This window comes from Phaseolus vulgaris, unplaced genomic scaffold (assembly GCF_000499845.2).
Source record: "Phaseolus vulgaris cultivar G19833 unplaced genomic scaffold, P. vulgaris v2.0 scaffold_15, whole genome shotgun sequence".
Classification (NCBI taxonomy): domain Eukaryota; kingdom Viridiplantae; phylum Streptophyta; class Magnoliopsida; order Fabales; family Fabaceae; genus Phaseolus; species Phaseolus vulgaris.
In genome coordinates this window covers 15304-32440 of record NW_027174084.1, presented here as the reverse complement: position 1 = coordinate 32440, position 17137 = coordinate 15304, and the positions used below count along the sequence as shown (strand labels likewise).

Genomic DNA, 17137 nt, shown 5'->3' with positions numbered 1-17137 from the left:
TAACTGGCAATTCTATGATGGTATAATCTACAAGTATACTGTGCAAAATTATAACAGGCATAAAGTGTAGTAACATGAGGGAGGCAATTTCTTCCTGCACCTCCATTATTGAAAATCGAAGAATACTCTTCTGCATTTGTATTTCAAATTTTACAATTCAGAAGTCGTTTTTGAATTTAGAAATATTTACTTTCAAATTGTAGAGTTTTTTGAATTTAGAAATATTTACTTTCGAATTATAGAGTTTGTAATACAAAGTTTGCTGGCATGTATATATAATCAGAAGTTCTATTCAACAGCCTGTGACTAATTTTCTACCAAACGGAGATAACATCTCATCCAAGTACGACTGGTTATGTTTATTTTGAAAAGGTTATGTTTATTGAAATAAAGCTTTCTTTTCCTCCAAATGCAAACGTTTTGAAGTTGACGTTAGTCTGTGCATTTATTTTTCAATAAAAACAGATGTTTCTGCAGATTAAATTTATAGCATTTTTTCGTTAATGACTCATGATTATTTTATACATGAACATTGAACACATTTTTTTCGTCATAATTACAATTTAAATCTCTCGATAATTTCTTAAATAAAATCAGGGCTTTTTTGTACAATATAAAATAATTGGTCTAAAAGCCACATTAACATATTCAGACAATTGATTTTCACGCAAAACAATTTTACACTATCAGTTTTTAATTATGATTTCCTATTCACGAATCCAAAAATGAGTCTTACACTTTTCTCCTTAAGCTCTTTACATGAAATGAACAAGATTTGCAAACGTTAATCCAAACAAAGTTTACGTCCATTGTTTCCCTTTAAATCAAACAAGTGTTTTAAATTTTGGGGAGATCTAAAACTCAAACCATAGTTGCGCATATTTTCAATTGCCAGGCGGCAGGGAAAATTCTTTCTGAGAAACAAATTTTGTACAAGACCCTACAACCATTTTTTTCTGCCGCTATGCCTCTTGTTTATACCCTAAACTAAACTATCTTTCATTGCGAAATCGCCCTAGTTTTCTCCATAATTATCGACTTCTACTTTCTACCCGTCCCTTACTGAACTCTTTTCTATCAAGTAATGATGATCTTCTCAACTAAGTCATCTAGTATCCCTTCAGTGTTTATGGAAATAGAAAATATGTGCATTCAGGGAACCACAAGTAAGATTGACAACAGTTTGCAGCAGGTAGCAGAGGAATAGCAGCTGCTGCAGCAAATGAAAGCATAATTAAACTCATTCAGATTTCAGACCGCAATGGAAAAACTCTGTTCGAGCCCCATAACACCCTCATGACACCTAACTTTGTTTCAGCCTCTGCAAATGTATTCCCAGTGGCTTCTGATGGATAGGGTAGCCGCATACCTTTATCAGCTTTGAGCTCACAAATATCCACAACGCAGGTGGCTAATTCCTCCAAGCTCTTCCCATACCACTTACCATGCACCTGAAACACTTTTCCTCTGCCAATTTCATCTCCTCGAACACCAACAAGCACAACATACTGACCTGCATTGCAACGACCAAATTCTGGAGAACCAATATCAACAAATCGAGCCAGAGAAGGCTCTGGTTTATTATCACCGGAAGCTATTCTCGCAACATGTGATACATCACCTGGACTTTCAGGTGAGTCATAGGACCCAGGTACTGGCCCTCTTTGCTTTTCTAGGACAGGATTATCAGCATCACCTCCTGCTGTGCGAACATCCCTAGCTGTGCGAGCAAGCCTAGCTTTTCGGTTGTTCAACCTAATACAACAAACATAAATTCAACAACAAGCCAATCCGGATAAAGCCAGTTGCTTAATATATTTAAGGTTTCACAACAGAGTGGCAAGTATCGTGTCAATATTCAAGAATTGTACAATAATATTTAAGAGACCAATAAATTCAATGCTCTGCCCCCACCCCACCCCACCCACTTCATTTCTTAACACCAAGCATTGTTAAAATATAATTACAAAGATTATGTACCTAGTAATAGTTTAGAGCTTTGGACAAGATAATAAACAAGTCTCAATAATTTGTTAAAGAAACCTTGATATATGATATGTGCCCTGAATTCCAACAAAAGGAGTATGTATAACAAGAGAAACAAAATATACAAAATAAACAAACTATACGATAAGCTTCATAGAGGCATACCAATTTTTAAGCTGTGAAGATGTAACCTCGGAACCCTGGAAAACATAATGCAAGAAAGTATCAGGAAATTATACCCCAATGAGATATTACTCAAAAAGATTTATGTGCATTTAACATACATGCACGCTTAGTTTTTCTGCCCATGATTGAAGTGAAACTGCATTACGCTGCATATCAGGCTCATCTTTGAGTGCCCTCTCAATCAACAACACCTGTTTATCATTCATTATTGTTCGCTTCCGTTTTCTTCGTTGTGAAAGCTCAATCTTTTCATCCTCTGGATTTTCCTCAACTGCAGTTCGTTTAAGACGCTCATTTGATTTTGAAAGTTCTCCAATATCCATATGATCAACAACATTCTTTCCTTTTGCAGAACTAGTATCTGAACCACTTGTTTCAACATTCTGAGCATCCTTGTCCATATCTCTTGCTCCTCCTGATGCAGTTTTACCAGGTATCCCTTTATCATCCACCTGATTTTGCCTATTTAAGCCCTTGCCTTGATTTGTCTCTTCAGCTCGGCTATTATGTTGGTCCATGTCCGGAAATGCAGAATTCTCAGACATTCCTTCCTTGAAGTTACTACCCTTCTTATTGAGATCAGCAGGTTCTTTTCCAGTTAAAGATGGCGGAAATCCCACTGCACTCTGTGCCTCCTGCAGGAAATCAAACTTTTATTGAGTTACAATGTTCAGGACAAGCTACATGCTAACCAAATAATCCAATCTGAGAACTGTTTTACTTGTATTTTGTTATTTGACAGGAATTTTCTAGTTCTAAAGTAGATATAATTTTAATTGCATTTGTAAAAAAAATGTAAAAATACAATGTGATCATTGAATGGGTTGGGAGAAAAAAAAAAACACTTGCAAATACCTGATAATGTTCATTGATGTTGAATTTAGAAATCTTATCCCAAGATTGTGACTCCTCAAATTTGCTATCCTGAGTTTTCCCAGAAGAATGATACAGGCACATTTATAACAAAACATGAAATGATACTGATAAAAGAGAAAAAGTAATAGATTGGAAAAAGATATATATTGACGGTTCAAATTATAGGAAAAAGATTTACTTGGACTTGATTTTCCCCAAATCCAGTAGATGTAAACAGTGATTGTAATTCACCAAAAAACACTCTGCAAGCAATTCACAAATCAAAGTTGTTTGTTAAACTAACATGACATTTATGACAATAAAAATCTGGACCTTAGGAGCTAAAAGACTCAGAAAAATAAATGCCAGATATGTTTAACTAGGGAGTACAAGTGACTCGGGGGTGGGGGAACAGGAAGATGAGAGAGAACAAAATCAACATAAAAATATGAAAAAGATACTACAATAGTCTATTTCCAAAAACATTTATTGTGAACAGTATAAAACTGAATTTATTAAAATTTTGGTTTGTTTTTTTAATGTTTGGTCTATCACAGAATCAGAGTTACAAATTGCAGATCACATCATCTTTTGCAGGTGCAATATTATAGTTGCATAGTTACCCACAACAACAACCCACAATTGCAATGTAAATTTTAATCACGTGAACTGTTGCAATGGAGCTGCAACAAAAGCGCAATTGGGCTGCAAAATGACCTCAACACCATTCTTTACACGGTTTTGTCATAGAAAACAAAAGTTCAGACATGATGGTGGCAAATGATACAAAATCTTTAAATGAAAAAAAATATATGAATCCTTGTAAATAAAATATATGTCAATAATTAGAATAACTATGGAATTCCCTTTTGCATTTGGTGCAACAATATAATAACTTTACACACTAGCGGTTGCAATCGGCTTCGTAACAGCCGCAATGTCTACAACTGCAGTATAGAACTATGTCCACCATGTAAACTTTATTCTAGAAGATTGTCAGTTATTATCAGCATGATAGTTATTCTATTATTCCTTGTTTCTCCTATCTCCAAATAAATTGAGAAGATAGAACTGCAACTATTGTAAATATTAAAATGCCTTTTACTAAGTAAATTTAGAAAGGGTAGAAAGAAATACCCAAAACTGACAAAAGCTAATAAATATGTATAAAAATGGTAAGTGCGCCAAAATCAGAAGAGAATGTCTATTTACGCCATCTTGTCAGATGACATGCTCTCCATTCGAAAAATGAAAAAAAGGTTCAATTCAACATAATCGTTAAAAATATTCCTTTAAATAAAACCAAGGTTGTGGTTCCTCATTTAGCCTCACAAATCTTTTTTTCAGCTGTAATTAAGTAGCATAAGGAGCTACCATAATGCTCATGCATCACATTCACACACACACACTTATATGCCGAATACATGAGTAACCACTGAAACAAGAGTTTAAAATCTGTCATGCTAAAGTCAAAGTATATAGTGCCACAAAATATAACCTTAAAAGTTGCACATCCTCCACGTTTAAGAAGTTTGGAATCAAAGATTCTGCATGACTTAATAATGAGCCTACAAAAAGTTATTACTAGTAAGAAGATAACCATATATTTCTCATAATTCCAAAAAAAAATTGAGAATGACTATTACGGAGGTTTTTGCTAGCAATGGCAGCTTTAGGAGCATCAGAAGCAAAAGAAAATCCAGGCAGCAAGTTAGAAAGATCCATTTGCAAGCACTCCATGACCTTAAGAACAAAAAGGTTCCTCTCCTGCTCTGGGGATTAAAATTACGGGAAAAAAGAAACGGATAAATGAAATGTGGAAATACATATAAAAGTGAAACAATCAGATTTGGCTCAGAAAATTTGGGAATACTGACTAAGAACCAACCTTCGCAAATGTTGGGAACAAAACAATGAAGGTTTGCAAAGAACTTGACAAACAATGATGTCCTATGATGTGCATAAGAAGCCTTAGGCATGCTGTTAGGGACTAGGTTGAATTCCAAATTTGTAGCATTTCTTACATCTGGTGAAGTATTATCTAAAATCCATCCAACTGCAGCAAATATATCATATTCAAGACTAGCATCTTCCTCCATCTCTGACAGATTAGATGAACACCAACAGGATAAAAAATCTCCATGGGAGAGCGAAATTATTGCTGTCAGAACTTTAGTCTGTAATCACATGCAAAGGAAACAATCAAATTTCCTATTGCTGATTGTATATCTAATAAATCAAGGAAAATATTATAAAGCAGTGGTTAAAAATGAAAGATAAACAAGAGGTGGGCAATATCTTGTCTTGAATTAAATTTAGATTAGTTTTACAAACAAAACAGAAAGGTGCTTATACCACCTAACACTATGTTTACAGCACATTGGATGTGTATGTAGTCAATGATACTAAAACAAGTTAACTCTAATATAAAATGGATAAACTTACAAAACAAATTATCATGTAAGATCGAAAGTTTGAATCATCAGAGAAGATGTCAGCAAGACGCATTGCATTGAGCTGCACAAACCCCATTGGATGACTTCTGTCAGCAGTGAGATGCCCAGGATCTCTTCCAAAAGCTTTTTTCAACAAGTCAAAAACCTACATTGATAGCAAGTAATAAAGACACTGCCACGCTTACATACTGCAGACCATAAAAGATTTGTACATTACTCAATAATCCATATATGTTTACTACTCAGAAATCTAAACCCAGTTTATAAAGAAACAACAGGAAGTGGCAGAAAAGGTTGGCAACAATTTTCATCAGTTATCAGAAAAATCTCACTAAAACTGCACCCTTCTGTTCAATAGTTTACAATACAAGCCAACAGAAGAAACCTAACCTCTAATGCAACAGATTTAGCCAAATCTAAACTTCGTGCTGAGCTGGCTACTTCATCAAGATAAGAAATGCTTTCTGCTTCACACAAACTCAGCAGCTGAATAAAGAAAGCAATGATAGTGTTGTTAATAATATGCACAAATTATAAAGTACATTAAAAAAGTCCTCTATTTGGTCCTCCAAAGTTAGATGCGTCATCTAGTTAGTCCTTCAACTTTTTATGTCACCAAATTAATTCCTCATATTTAAATAATGACCATATTAGTCCTCCAAATATTTTGTCAACCTATTTATCCATCAAAGATTTAACCATCGCTAAATTAGTAGTCTTAAAAATCTCCAACATCATCATTTTTGTTTCTTAAGGACTAAAGTGGTGACAAAAAGAATCTGAATGACTAATTTGGTGATAAATTATCTTTCAGAAACTAATTTCCAAGCAAAATCTTGTGAGGACTAAAGTGGAAACAAAAAGAATCTTTGATAGACTAATTTGTAGTCCAATAATTTTGCATGACTAATTTGATGACACACATAACTTCATAAAATCAAATTGAGGCTTTTCTCAATATTAAAGTCAAATCCAAGGACTTATAGCACATTTTGTCATTGGACTCACAATAGATAGTATTTTAGCCTTTAGCCTAGAAATAGCCGCCATGACCCTAGATGGAAAAGATGGCTGAATGTGTAACTTCAAGATGGATCGAGCCAGAAAAAGAATGCTTCCCTTTTCACATAATTCCTGTAAGTAAAAACACATGAGCATATGCAGTTATATGTACGTACAGAGAGCACAACAGCTCATCAATGAACTAAACCAATGCAATAACTTTAGCATCTTCGCTACTGACTATGTTGAAAGTATTCCGTTTGTCAAGTGGAATTTCCAACACCTAAAGCTCTTACTTCTCCCTCTAACAATATCTATCGTTAATGCCAAAACACATTAACTAATAGTTGGTACATTAGCCAACTCTAACGCAGATTAACAAAAATCATGGAATTTTGGAACATATAATTCAAAGCATTTTATGAAAGAGTTCTGAAACCTAAAAGTATTCAAGATATAAGGAGAACAATAGAGTATACTTATTAGATAATATGGGCATAAAAGAAGGGCTGTTATAGGACTAGCATTGAAACTTCTAAATCAGAAATTTGAACTCTAATCCTCAAATTTGACCATTCTCGGAAAGCTTATTGTCCATAGGATCCTTAATGTCTCTCCACTTTAATTAAAAGGTGAACTGGTGACGGAAATTATATGCCTAACAGTGTGATGTTTGACCAGAAAAAAAAAGTATGAAGAATATTCCATTAGATCTAGTCACAAATAGGCCCATACAAAAAATTACATAGAGGTAGGTCACTATTCTGATTTAGAAACCTGTCTATTATTAGCAACAGAGGTGTCAAGGGTTATACCATCAAACAAGAAAAAGTCATGGTTGAACATTTATATATCACCTTCAAAAATATTTGGTTGTGATTCTAGCAAAACTGCTCTGACAGAGGAGAAGATCTAATAATATTTTGTCTGGGGAAGTGGAAAAAAATTGAAGGGGAGAAAAAGTGGTACAAAAAAAGACTGAATCCTCCTTAGAAAGGAAAAATGAACAACCAACTCAGAAAACAAAACCAAGTTCCAAGCACCATGTAAATAGACATATAGACTTGACAACATGTACTAGCCAAGCACACTAATGAGTATATAAGTGTCCAAAATTGACACGCTGCTCCATTTTTTGTTGTTTCCAATTAAGGGGAGAGAAAATGGTCGTTTTGAAGAAGAGTAAAAAGATGTAAACATGTGATGACATTTTCCTTTTTAGAAACAAGGTATATTTACATAACCTTATTGGAATGAATTTGGCCAGATTTGTTTAAGGAGCTACCCAATTTTAATAAATTATATAATGACCGAGAGGGACAGAGGATGCAACCAGGCTCCTTATCTCCAATCAAACTTTAGACAAATTTCATCATATATATATATAGACACAGATTTTCCTTTCTATATTTATGAAGATTGTAAGATTGGAAACCTTATTCTTGAGAAGGCGCTCCTTAAACAATTTTTGTTGGCAAAGTGACTGAAGAAACTGCAGAGAAGCTTCACACTGCTGGCAGAGATAATAAACTATTTGTCCTGCAGTAAGATTTGATTCCACAGAAACATCTTCTTGATATGCTACCAGTGTATTCTCAAGAAAACTAACAACCATGCGAACTGATCCAAAAGCTGCATCCATAAATATGTCAACCTGTCATACAATTCATGATTAGCCATAGAACCAAAATGTATTATCAGAAAATAAACAAAATAACATAGTTTAATAGATGTATTTACTAGATGTAATGAAACCATTCATATGCTTTCACCTCAAACCTTAAGCTTTTGGGGAGAATTTGTTTGAAATAGAGGTTAAGCGCAAAAAAGATATTAGCTGACTGGAAAGAAATTCTAAATGCATGCAACAATTGGATTAAAAGAAATGCTACTTAAATATGTACCTGTGTCCATTTTTATTTTTTATTTTTAGAGACGAACAGGAATTTCAGATAGAAAGTTAAATTTAAGAAAAGAGATTTAAAATAGTAGTGACAATATAATAAGCTTGTTTTTAACAAATTCAACAAATGGAAACTAACAGGATACTGTTTCTGAATCAAGTGTCTAAAACATAGGGTGGAGGTGAACTTGTACCTTGGGGTGCGCAAGCAATACATGAACAATATCTTGCCATTGTGTTGATATAAACCCTGTTAATAGATGTAAATTGCATGCTACAAGAGTTGAATGCAAAAGGTGCATATAACTAAAAGCATGGTATTCCTGCAACATGAGTTAATCTCAGTATAGAAACACGACAGGATAGATCATACTGTAAAGAACCAAACAATTAAAAACCTTTCTGTATCCACCAAGAACAATTAGCATGTAGAAAACCAAGTCAGTCAGCTGTTCCATAATTTTCACATCATCTAGCATAATCTGAAATCATATTCCAATACAGAAATCAGAACCATAGCATCACTATAATTTTCAAAAAGCAATACACGCACACATTTAACAAAGTCTGCAGGATCATGAAGACAACTCCACAAAAACTCTACAATACTTATATTTCTTTGACAAAACAATGACCCCATATTAGTATGATGTGAACTGTAAAGAAATTAATGTAATAAAAAGTAAATGTTCCATGCAGGAAAAAAAAGTCCTACCTACCTCACCCCTTAATTTTTAAACAAAAAGCATTATTTAGTGCCCAACCAATGCTGTTCAAACTAAAGAGGAATTTTAATAAATGTGATTCTTCAACATTCAAATGGTGTGTCTTTGCCACACAAGGAAAATACAAAAAAATACATGATGAGCGGAATATGATAAATGTTAGCAGGCATTATTAATATTAACCTGCTCGAATTTAGAATTTCGGGAGGCTAAATCACACAAGGAATGCAAGAGTCGAATGCCACGTAACAGGTATCTGAACAAGGCTTCATTTCTAACAGCTGACATCAGCAGGGTACTAAGGTGCAATGGAAGAGATCCCACAAGCTTTTCCATATCAATCTGTACATGTTACAAAAAATAACAATCTGATAAAACAAAATATCAAATAGCATTATTAAGCTGAGTAAGAAACAACCTTCAGTATTGATCCTTTTTCAGTAAGGTACTGAATAGTGAAATTTTCAGAGTCTCTCAATAATTTGTTGAGATCCATAGCAGTAACCTCTTGCAATTCCTTCACTGCTGATATCAAGCTTATTGCCTGTTCAAGTTAATAAATAAAAGATATTCACACTCCAGCCATTGAGAAGGATAATAGGGGATAGGAGAGTCTCATGGATCCAAGTTATAATGAAGTGTTAATCACTTGCCTGTGCAGCACTGCTTGATGATTCTTCCTTGGCAATCCTCATACTTGAGAATTGATATGACTGAAAAAACAAACATTATGTCACCATACATACATAGCTCATGTAATTAATATGCAAGTGCACGACTTGTAAGCCTAAGATAATAGACAATTTTACTATTTGGAATAGAAGTTGCCAGTTCATGTCAACAACACTAGGAAGACATTTCTTGCACCCAGAACAGGCTAATATTTCAAAAGAAAAAAGTATTGATGAAGCACAACAATTTTAACTATTTTTCATTGTTGCATCTTGTTTACTCATCATAGCAAATTTAGCTTCCTTTCCAGAAGGCAACACATATGTGCACCACATGTTCTGAATTTGAGATGGACCTTCAGTGAACATAATTACAGAGCATCAAGCTATTCACAAATAAGACAAATTTAACATCACAAACTCGCCTTCAAACTTATACCTGCTTCTATAAAAGTAAAATAATAAGAGGGGAGAGGGGGTTGTTCTCCGGTATCCAGGTCCAACATCTATTACTGCAACCAGAGATTCAAAAGAAAAAACTCCATTCCCTTACTTGTATACTGAGAAAAATATATGAAAATATATTTAAACTAATGTGGACAAATTTATGTCAAACCATTACATTACAACACCTAGTAAAAATCAGCAATCATTAATATGTTCACAAGAAATTTAGCATTTATACAATAAACTTTTTTACCCATCTAAATTTTCTTAATTTTATTACAAATTTGAGCAAATCACTAAAGAGAAAATATTTTGTACCCAGAGAAATCACACTTTTCGGATACTGGACAAAACATGTAGTTTGTCATCAATAATGTTCATCTAGGTCATCCAGCAATATCTGCCCTATGGGATATATAAGTTAAATAAGATCTCAAAAACGGAATCAAATAGAAATACAGCATCTTGCAATTAATCCCTTAACCAATCTGTAGAAGACATTGATGTCATCTCAAGAGTTTCCTAACCAAGCAGATTACGCAAAATGTTCTTCTGCTTTAAAAAAAAAGATGACACAAACAATAAACGAAAATAGATTTGTAACTCTTACAGCGTCTCCAAATTTGATAGCCTGAATAAAACCAGAATCTAGGTCACAAAATTCTAACCATGGGAAGATTAAAAAATTCAATAATGAAAAATAGTGCGCAGAGCAAATTGGTAATCACCAAAGTTTGAATATTGACCCGAACGACAAATCTGGTTACATCAAAGTATCTGTCAGTGTTGTTTGGCACCGAGAGAAAAAAGGGTGGCAGCTGCCGGGGAGGATAGATGGGTCAGTCCAATAGGGTTTATATGATGGGAAAGTCTTGTCGAGTCTTCTAGAATATATTTTTATATTCGTAAAAAGTTCGCAATTCATTTACCATTCCCCTATGCAAATATTTACTGAATTAACATAACATCCTTGTAGTTTAAAATTTTATGTTGCACGTGAAATCAACTATTTATATATATTAAAGAACTTTGTTGGCTAGTGTTTTCTTTTGTTTTTACTTTTGAACATTTCTATCTTTTTTCATTTAACAAACAGATACTAACATAAACCTTTGACCGTGTACAGACCTTAGTTTCAATTAAATCTCACCCTAGTTTGAACTTGTGTGCATCCTGTAAACTTCTTAAGAATTTAAGAATTTTATCTCTTTAATCAATGTTCAGTAGCATATAGTTATTTCAATATGTTTTTATTTATAACAATTAATAAAGGTGATAATCCCGTGTACACAACTTTTTTCCAAAATTACTCTTAAGATATTTTTGTTTCTTCTCACACGTAGGCTCCACTACCTACAAAACTATCTTCACTCAGATTATATTTGTTAACTTTCCTTAAATATAAAACTTTCTTGGTTAAACTATTAATTAAAAACAGAAATTCAATATTTCAATCAAAGTTAAACTAATAATTAAAAACAGAAATTCAATATTTCAATCAATGTTGTCAAAATCACAAGTATACTCACATTCTCTTGCATAAGATCCTGCGAGTAAGGGAAACACAGAGAGCTTATGCACACAGTGGATCATAGTGGGATCGCTCAGTGCTCGTGAAATTGATGGATTGTGCACTGTTTTGATCCATTTGAGTAGTTAGGGTTCAAGTTAAAAAAGTCCTTTAGTTTGCTAAAAAAACAAACAAACAAAAAAGACAACTCATAAGGAAGGCCCTTTTACCCTAGGGTTCCCATTCGCAAATTAGAACAAAACCAAACAACTCTTGACAATCCCATAACTATCATCATCATCAATCATTGCAGCACTGACATTTATGTCACTGTCGCTTGCTTCACCATTGTCGGCCATCACAACACTAATGGTCATCATGTCCCCATCTCCAACTCTGACCTCAACATCATTGGCACTGCACTGCCTTCACCACCTTCATCTCCAACTCTGTTTTGTTTAATATTTCTTCTTAATATTTTCTTTAGTTCTTGTTGTTTTTTAGACTTGGAGAGTGTTCTATTTTATTTAGAATTTGAAAAAAATAAATGGCATCAGCTGAAGGTGGTTCAAGTCATGTTGCTAGACTTGGAGAGTGATTTGTGTTGTTTACTATTTATGACTTATTATGAGTTATTTTTCTTGTCTATTATTTTTAATACATGCCAAGGTCTATAAATATAGTTTTTCATATACTCATAACTCTTACAAGTCAAGTTACAATCCTTGGGTTTGGTCATATGAGAAAAAAGGTAATGGAGGCCTAGTGGGAACAATTGATCAAATGAAAGATAATCCAGGAAACAAAGGAAAACCAACAAAAAATTAGGAGAATCCATTAAAATGACCTTGATCTAAATGGTCTTATTAAGATTTGGTTTGATTTGGTTTTTGATAGAGTCCAATGACATCATTGATTGATGAAGGCAAACCTGTCTATTGGAATAAGGCTTGGTGGTGGCTATTGATATCATTTAACCCTATGTTTGTTTGAGATTGAGTAAAAGTAGAGTAGGAAATGTAGCAGAGTGAACTTAGATGCAAATACTAAATTTTCACCATTTATTTGAGGAAAGATATAGGAAACAAAGTTTTTTAGTGAGTCTTGTGTATAAAAAGATTTCCCTGTAATTGCTTTTGATTCTTCTTCTGTTTTACTTTTTTTTTAAATTAAATACTTCTTATGACACAAAATAAAATAATAAGAAGTTTGTGATTATAGGGTTCAATTTAATTTTTTTAATTGGACCAAAAAGCATTTTAAACAATTTATTTATTTATTTTCAACACTTTCACTTATCTAACCAAAAGCAGATTTCTTCACTTCTTTTCTTCTCATTTCTGCTCAGCCAAACAACACATTTTTTTCTATCATGACTCTTTTACTTCTATCCAGAGTGTTTCTTCCCATCTTTTTTCTCTCTCTCTCTTTTAGTCAAATCCAAACATACATACTTCAATAATAAAAAATTGTTCTTGTGCCCAAAATGGCATCCATCAAACTATTTGTCTCCATGGCTACTATTTGTCACCAGCTAAACATAAAAAATGTTCTTCATCAGAAAGATCTCACAGAAGTTTACATGCAGCAACTATCTGAATTTATCATTCAAGGGGAGTCTTCAAGAATCAAGACTATTTTTGTAATCTCTATAAATTGCTATAGGGCCTCAAACAAGATCTCACAGAAGTTTGCATGGAGCAACTATCTGAATTTATTGTTCAAGGGGAGTCTTCAAGACTATTTTTGTAATCTCTATAAATTGCTATAGGGCCTCAAAGAATTTCCCAGGGCATTGTTTGACCAATTTAGCACTATAGTTCACTAGATTGGTATAACTAATAGATAGGTTGATCACTCAGTTTTTTTATCACCATTGAGCTTCAAGAGTATTTACTTGATTGTATAAGTTGACAATAGCGTTATTACATGTAGTGACCACCAAGAAATCACGCAGCTAGAGCAACATCTTTTCCATTATTTTTAAACAAGATCTTGTGAAACTTCATTACTACTTGGGATAAAGGTGGCCTGGTCCAAAAATGACAGTGTGAATTGTCAGAGGAAGTACACAATAGATATTTTGGGAGGTAAAATAGGTTGATTGATGAATGCTAAACTTATAGACATTTGTACAACTTGGAAGAGCAAGAAACAAAAATTCAAGGAGATAAGTACTAAAACCGAATAGCAAGCCATGGTTTCAGTCACCTGTGAACTTGTATGGCTCAGACCATTGCTTAAAGAACTTTAAGTTTGCAAATGTTTCACAAATGATGCTTAGTTACGATAACCAAGTAGCCTTAAATATCGACTCAAATCTATTTCATGAGACAAATTGATTGTTATTTCAATAGAGAGAATATTTTATTGGGTAACATTATGACAAACTTCGAGAACTCAAATAATCAATTGAATAACGTATTCACTAAGTCCTTGAGAGGTCCTTGAATTGAATACTTATGTAATAAGCTTGGTACATATGATTTATATCTCCTGAAGATATAAATACTATCCCCACCCAATATTAAATGGTTTATTATATAATGTTCCATTCTCTAACCTTCCATTAATTCATCTCATCCATTCATCCATCCAAATAACCTTTCAAGTTTACAAGTATTGGTTATCCAACACACGTCATTATTTTTGCATCCCTCTCCCCTCCTTTTCAAGTGCTATCATGCTATTGTTGGTCACTTATTATAGACCATATTTGGAAACAATTCCATAAGGAAAACTATTCAATTCTCTTAAAACGCAATTAGTTACATTAGTTAATAAACTCTTTTGAGCTGCCAACAGAGGATGATACCTTGTTGACCATCCATGCATCCATGACAACTGCATAAATTGAGTTTGAATCAACGGATTCTCATTGGTAGACGACTTAAAATCAAACTATTAATCCTTGCTGATATTGGTTATTGGTCCTAGACTTTCTTTCCTACTCACCAAGAACCCTCGCTTGCAATCCTGGGATTATTGGAATGCAATTTAAATCAATAAAATCCAAATTTAGTAACAACAAATTCATGCTAAGCTCCCACATTTCGTCCTAAAAAAGTCAGTGTCCTTTTCTGACAACACTGTTACATAGTACACAAAAACAAAAAAAAAGGAAATAGTTATAACTTCTACTTTAGATTCTAAATAGCAAATTACAATAGTAGCCAGAGCTTCCTTAGAAGATATTAACAGCAGCAGAGAAAAATCTCCTGTTGACAGAAATGGACACAAAATGTGCAAAGGCTAATAAAATAGTATAGGTAGGGATTGAAATTTGTTTCTCAATCCGCAGCACCACTATCAAACACGGAATGACTAATTAAGGAAAGTACAACCCTACAGATCAAAATAAACTAAATAGATAAACAATTAACCTCAATGCAAATGCATTTACTCGAAAGAAAATGTACGTGTAAGATGCATTTATAAGAACGAACCTCGACGGAGCAACTAAACGAACACAGAGCAAGCTGATGCGAGTGAGGGAGGAAGCTCTGCGAGAAGAACACGAAATTAGATTTAACAAATTAACATCTAGCAAATCAAAACAAAGTTAAACAGATTGCTAAAATTGGCTCACGCTAAGAGTGAAATTGCTTAAGCATTACACAAAGTGAGTAAAAAGGAGAGAAGAGTAGGGCTGAAGGATAGAGAACCTGGAGGTACAAGAGAGGCGGTGGAAGGAGGTGGGGACGGTGGTCGGAGAGGGCTAATAATGGAATTTTAAGAATAACAGAGGAATAAGAGAAGGTATTGAAATAGAAGTTAGAAGAAGAGTTGACTAAAGTTGATGCGGTGGCAGTGGGGTTGCGAAGGCGTGACGGAGAATGAGGATTGCGTTGGGAGGGGAAAAGATGTGTGAGTTGAGTCTTAGTCTTAACTGTTTTTCTTCTATTTCTTCGTTGGTGTTGTATTTCGCAAAGTGCACTTTCATCACTGTGAGCCCGCTAATCAGCCCAGCTAAAAGCCCCAATATGGCAATATGCATTGAATCTGTCTGTGGTTTAGGAAAATAAATAATTCATATCTATCCACTGATTAATGAAATTTTCATTTTGATATTTTGTATGTGAGTTTATGTTTGTGTTTTAAATTGATTGATAGTTTGTAATTTATTTTATTGTTTATCAATTTTATGAACTAATTTAACCTATCATTAGAAAAAATCTATTTTCCTATTAGTATATATTATATATAAATTTTTAAACCGTTCCATTACTTTTACTAAATATTGAAGAAATTATAAGATTAATATTGAAGAAATTATAAGATTTTTTTCAACGCATATTTTATGCTCTTATTTAGGAATAACGAGTAATATTATTTTTTATTAATTTAATGGTTGGTTTAATATCTATTAAAATAATATATCAACATTATAAGTACACTAGTGGAAATACAGTGCATGTGTACCTACTTTTTCTTATGATAAAAAAAATTATATAATTAATTTTAAAAAAAATATTATATTTATAAAAAGTTATAAAATATAATTATAAAATAAATAAATAATTATTTTTTATAATTTTATAATAAAAAAATTATTCTTATAAGTAGTTAACTGGTTTTAAAAAATTATAAATTTTAAAATAAATATATTAATAAAAAAATTAATAATGAATTATACACAATTAAACAGTACTAAAATTTTATTGAGTTGGAAAAAATTATGCAGGACAGTGTTTTTCTTATTTATTTGAGTGTCTTATTCAAATTTTGCTATTGAAAATTTAACTTTAGTTTTAACTTCTTTTATGATACATTTTTTTTTTTAAATTTAAATTTAGTTTTATTGACACTAATTCAAAAGTTTTCTTCTTCAGTTTTATCATATCATTTTTCTTGTTGCCTTTAGTTTATACAGTATCCTCTTAACACTCTTTTTTTTCAATTTGTTTTTCCATCTTTATTTTTAAATTAAATTAATATCATTTTTTAAATAAAATATTATTACTACAAATGATTTTATATCGCAGTATAAATTATTTATTGTAAAACTAAATATAATTATATGATTACAGATATTTATCTATTATAAAAAATCATAATACAATTATATATTTATTTATTTTTATTTTTTATATAAAATAATACCAACAAAAAATACTTGCTAAATACTACTTGATTTAATATTTTACAAATAAAATACGATAATAATGTGTATTTTTTTTACCCAAGTATATTTATTTATATTTTTTTTATTAAAGTTAAAATGTTTCCTTTGCTATCTTCAATTTATAATCTAAAAATATAATAAAATAATTTGTCAGTAATACTCTCTACATGTTTCTTTTAAGTTTATTTTTATATTGATTAAAAATTATGATAAATCGTATTTTTTTATTTGTATCTTATTTAATGAATATATAATAATTTTGAATAAATGA

The 17137-nt window shown here is 32.4% G+C and overlaps 1 protein-coding gene across 7 annotated transcripts; it reads right to left on the bottom strand.

Moving 5' to 3' along the window:
• Positions 1-855: 855 nt before the first annotated feature.
• On the bottom strand, positions 856-15745 carry LOC137817004 (nodulin homeobox). Of its 7 annotated transcripts, XM_068620204.1 has the most exons (21): positions 15407-15615; positions 15188-15244; positions 10224-10296; positions 9767-9826; positions 9532-9657; positions 9297-9455; positions 8787-8870; positions 8583-8711; positions 7921-8139; positions 6492-6617; positions 5874-5969; positions 5473-5628; positions 4916-5204; positions 4674-4799; positions 4526-4595; positions 3227-3290; positions 3028-3096; positions 2271-2807; positions 2152-2186; positions 1622-1755; positions 856-1513 (listed from the first exon to the last, which is right to left on the bottom strand). In XM_068620204.1, the coding sequence occupies exons 4-21, from the start codon at positions 9806-9808 to the stop codon at positions 1245-1247; spliced, it is 2730 nt and encodes a 909-aa protein (XP_068476305.1). In that variant the 5' UTR covers positions 9809-9826; positions 10224-10296; positions 15188-15244; positions 15407-15615; the 3' UTR covers positions 856-1244. The 7 variants fall into 7 exon arrangements, with proteins under 7 accessions (XP_068476305.1, XP_068476303.1, XP_068476304.1 ...); XM_068620202.1 differs by lacking the exon at positions 10224-10296 and having other exon boundaries at positions 856-1534; positions 15407-15745; XM_068620203.1 differs by lacking the exon at positions 10224-10296 and having other exon boundaries at positions 15407-15745.
• Between the last annotated feature and the right edge of the window lie 1392 nt (positions 15746-17137).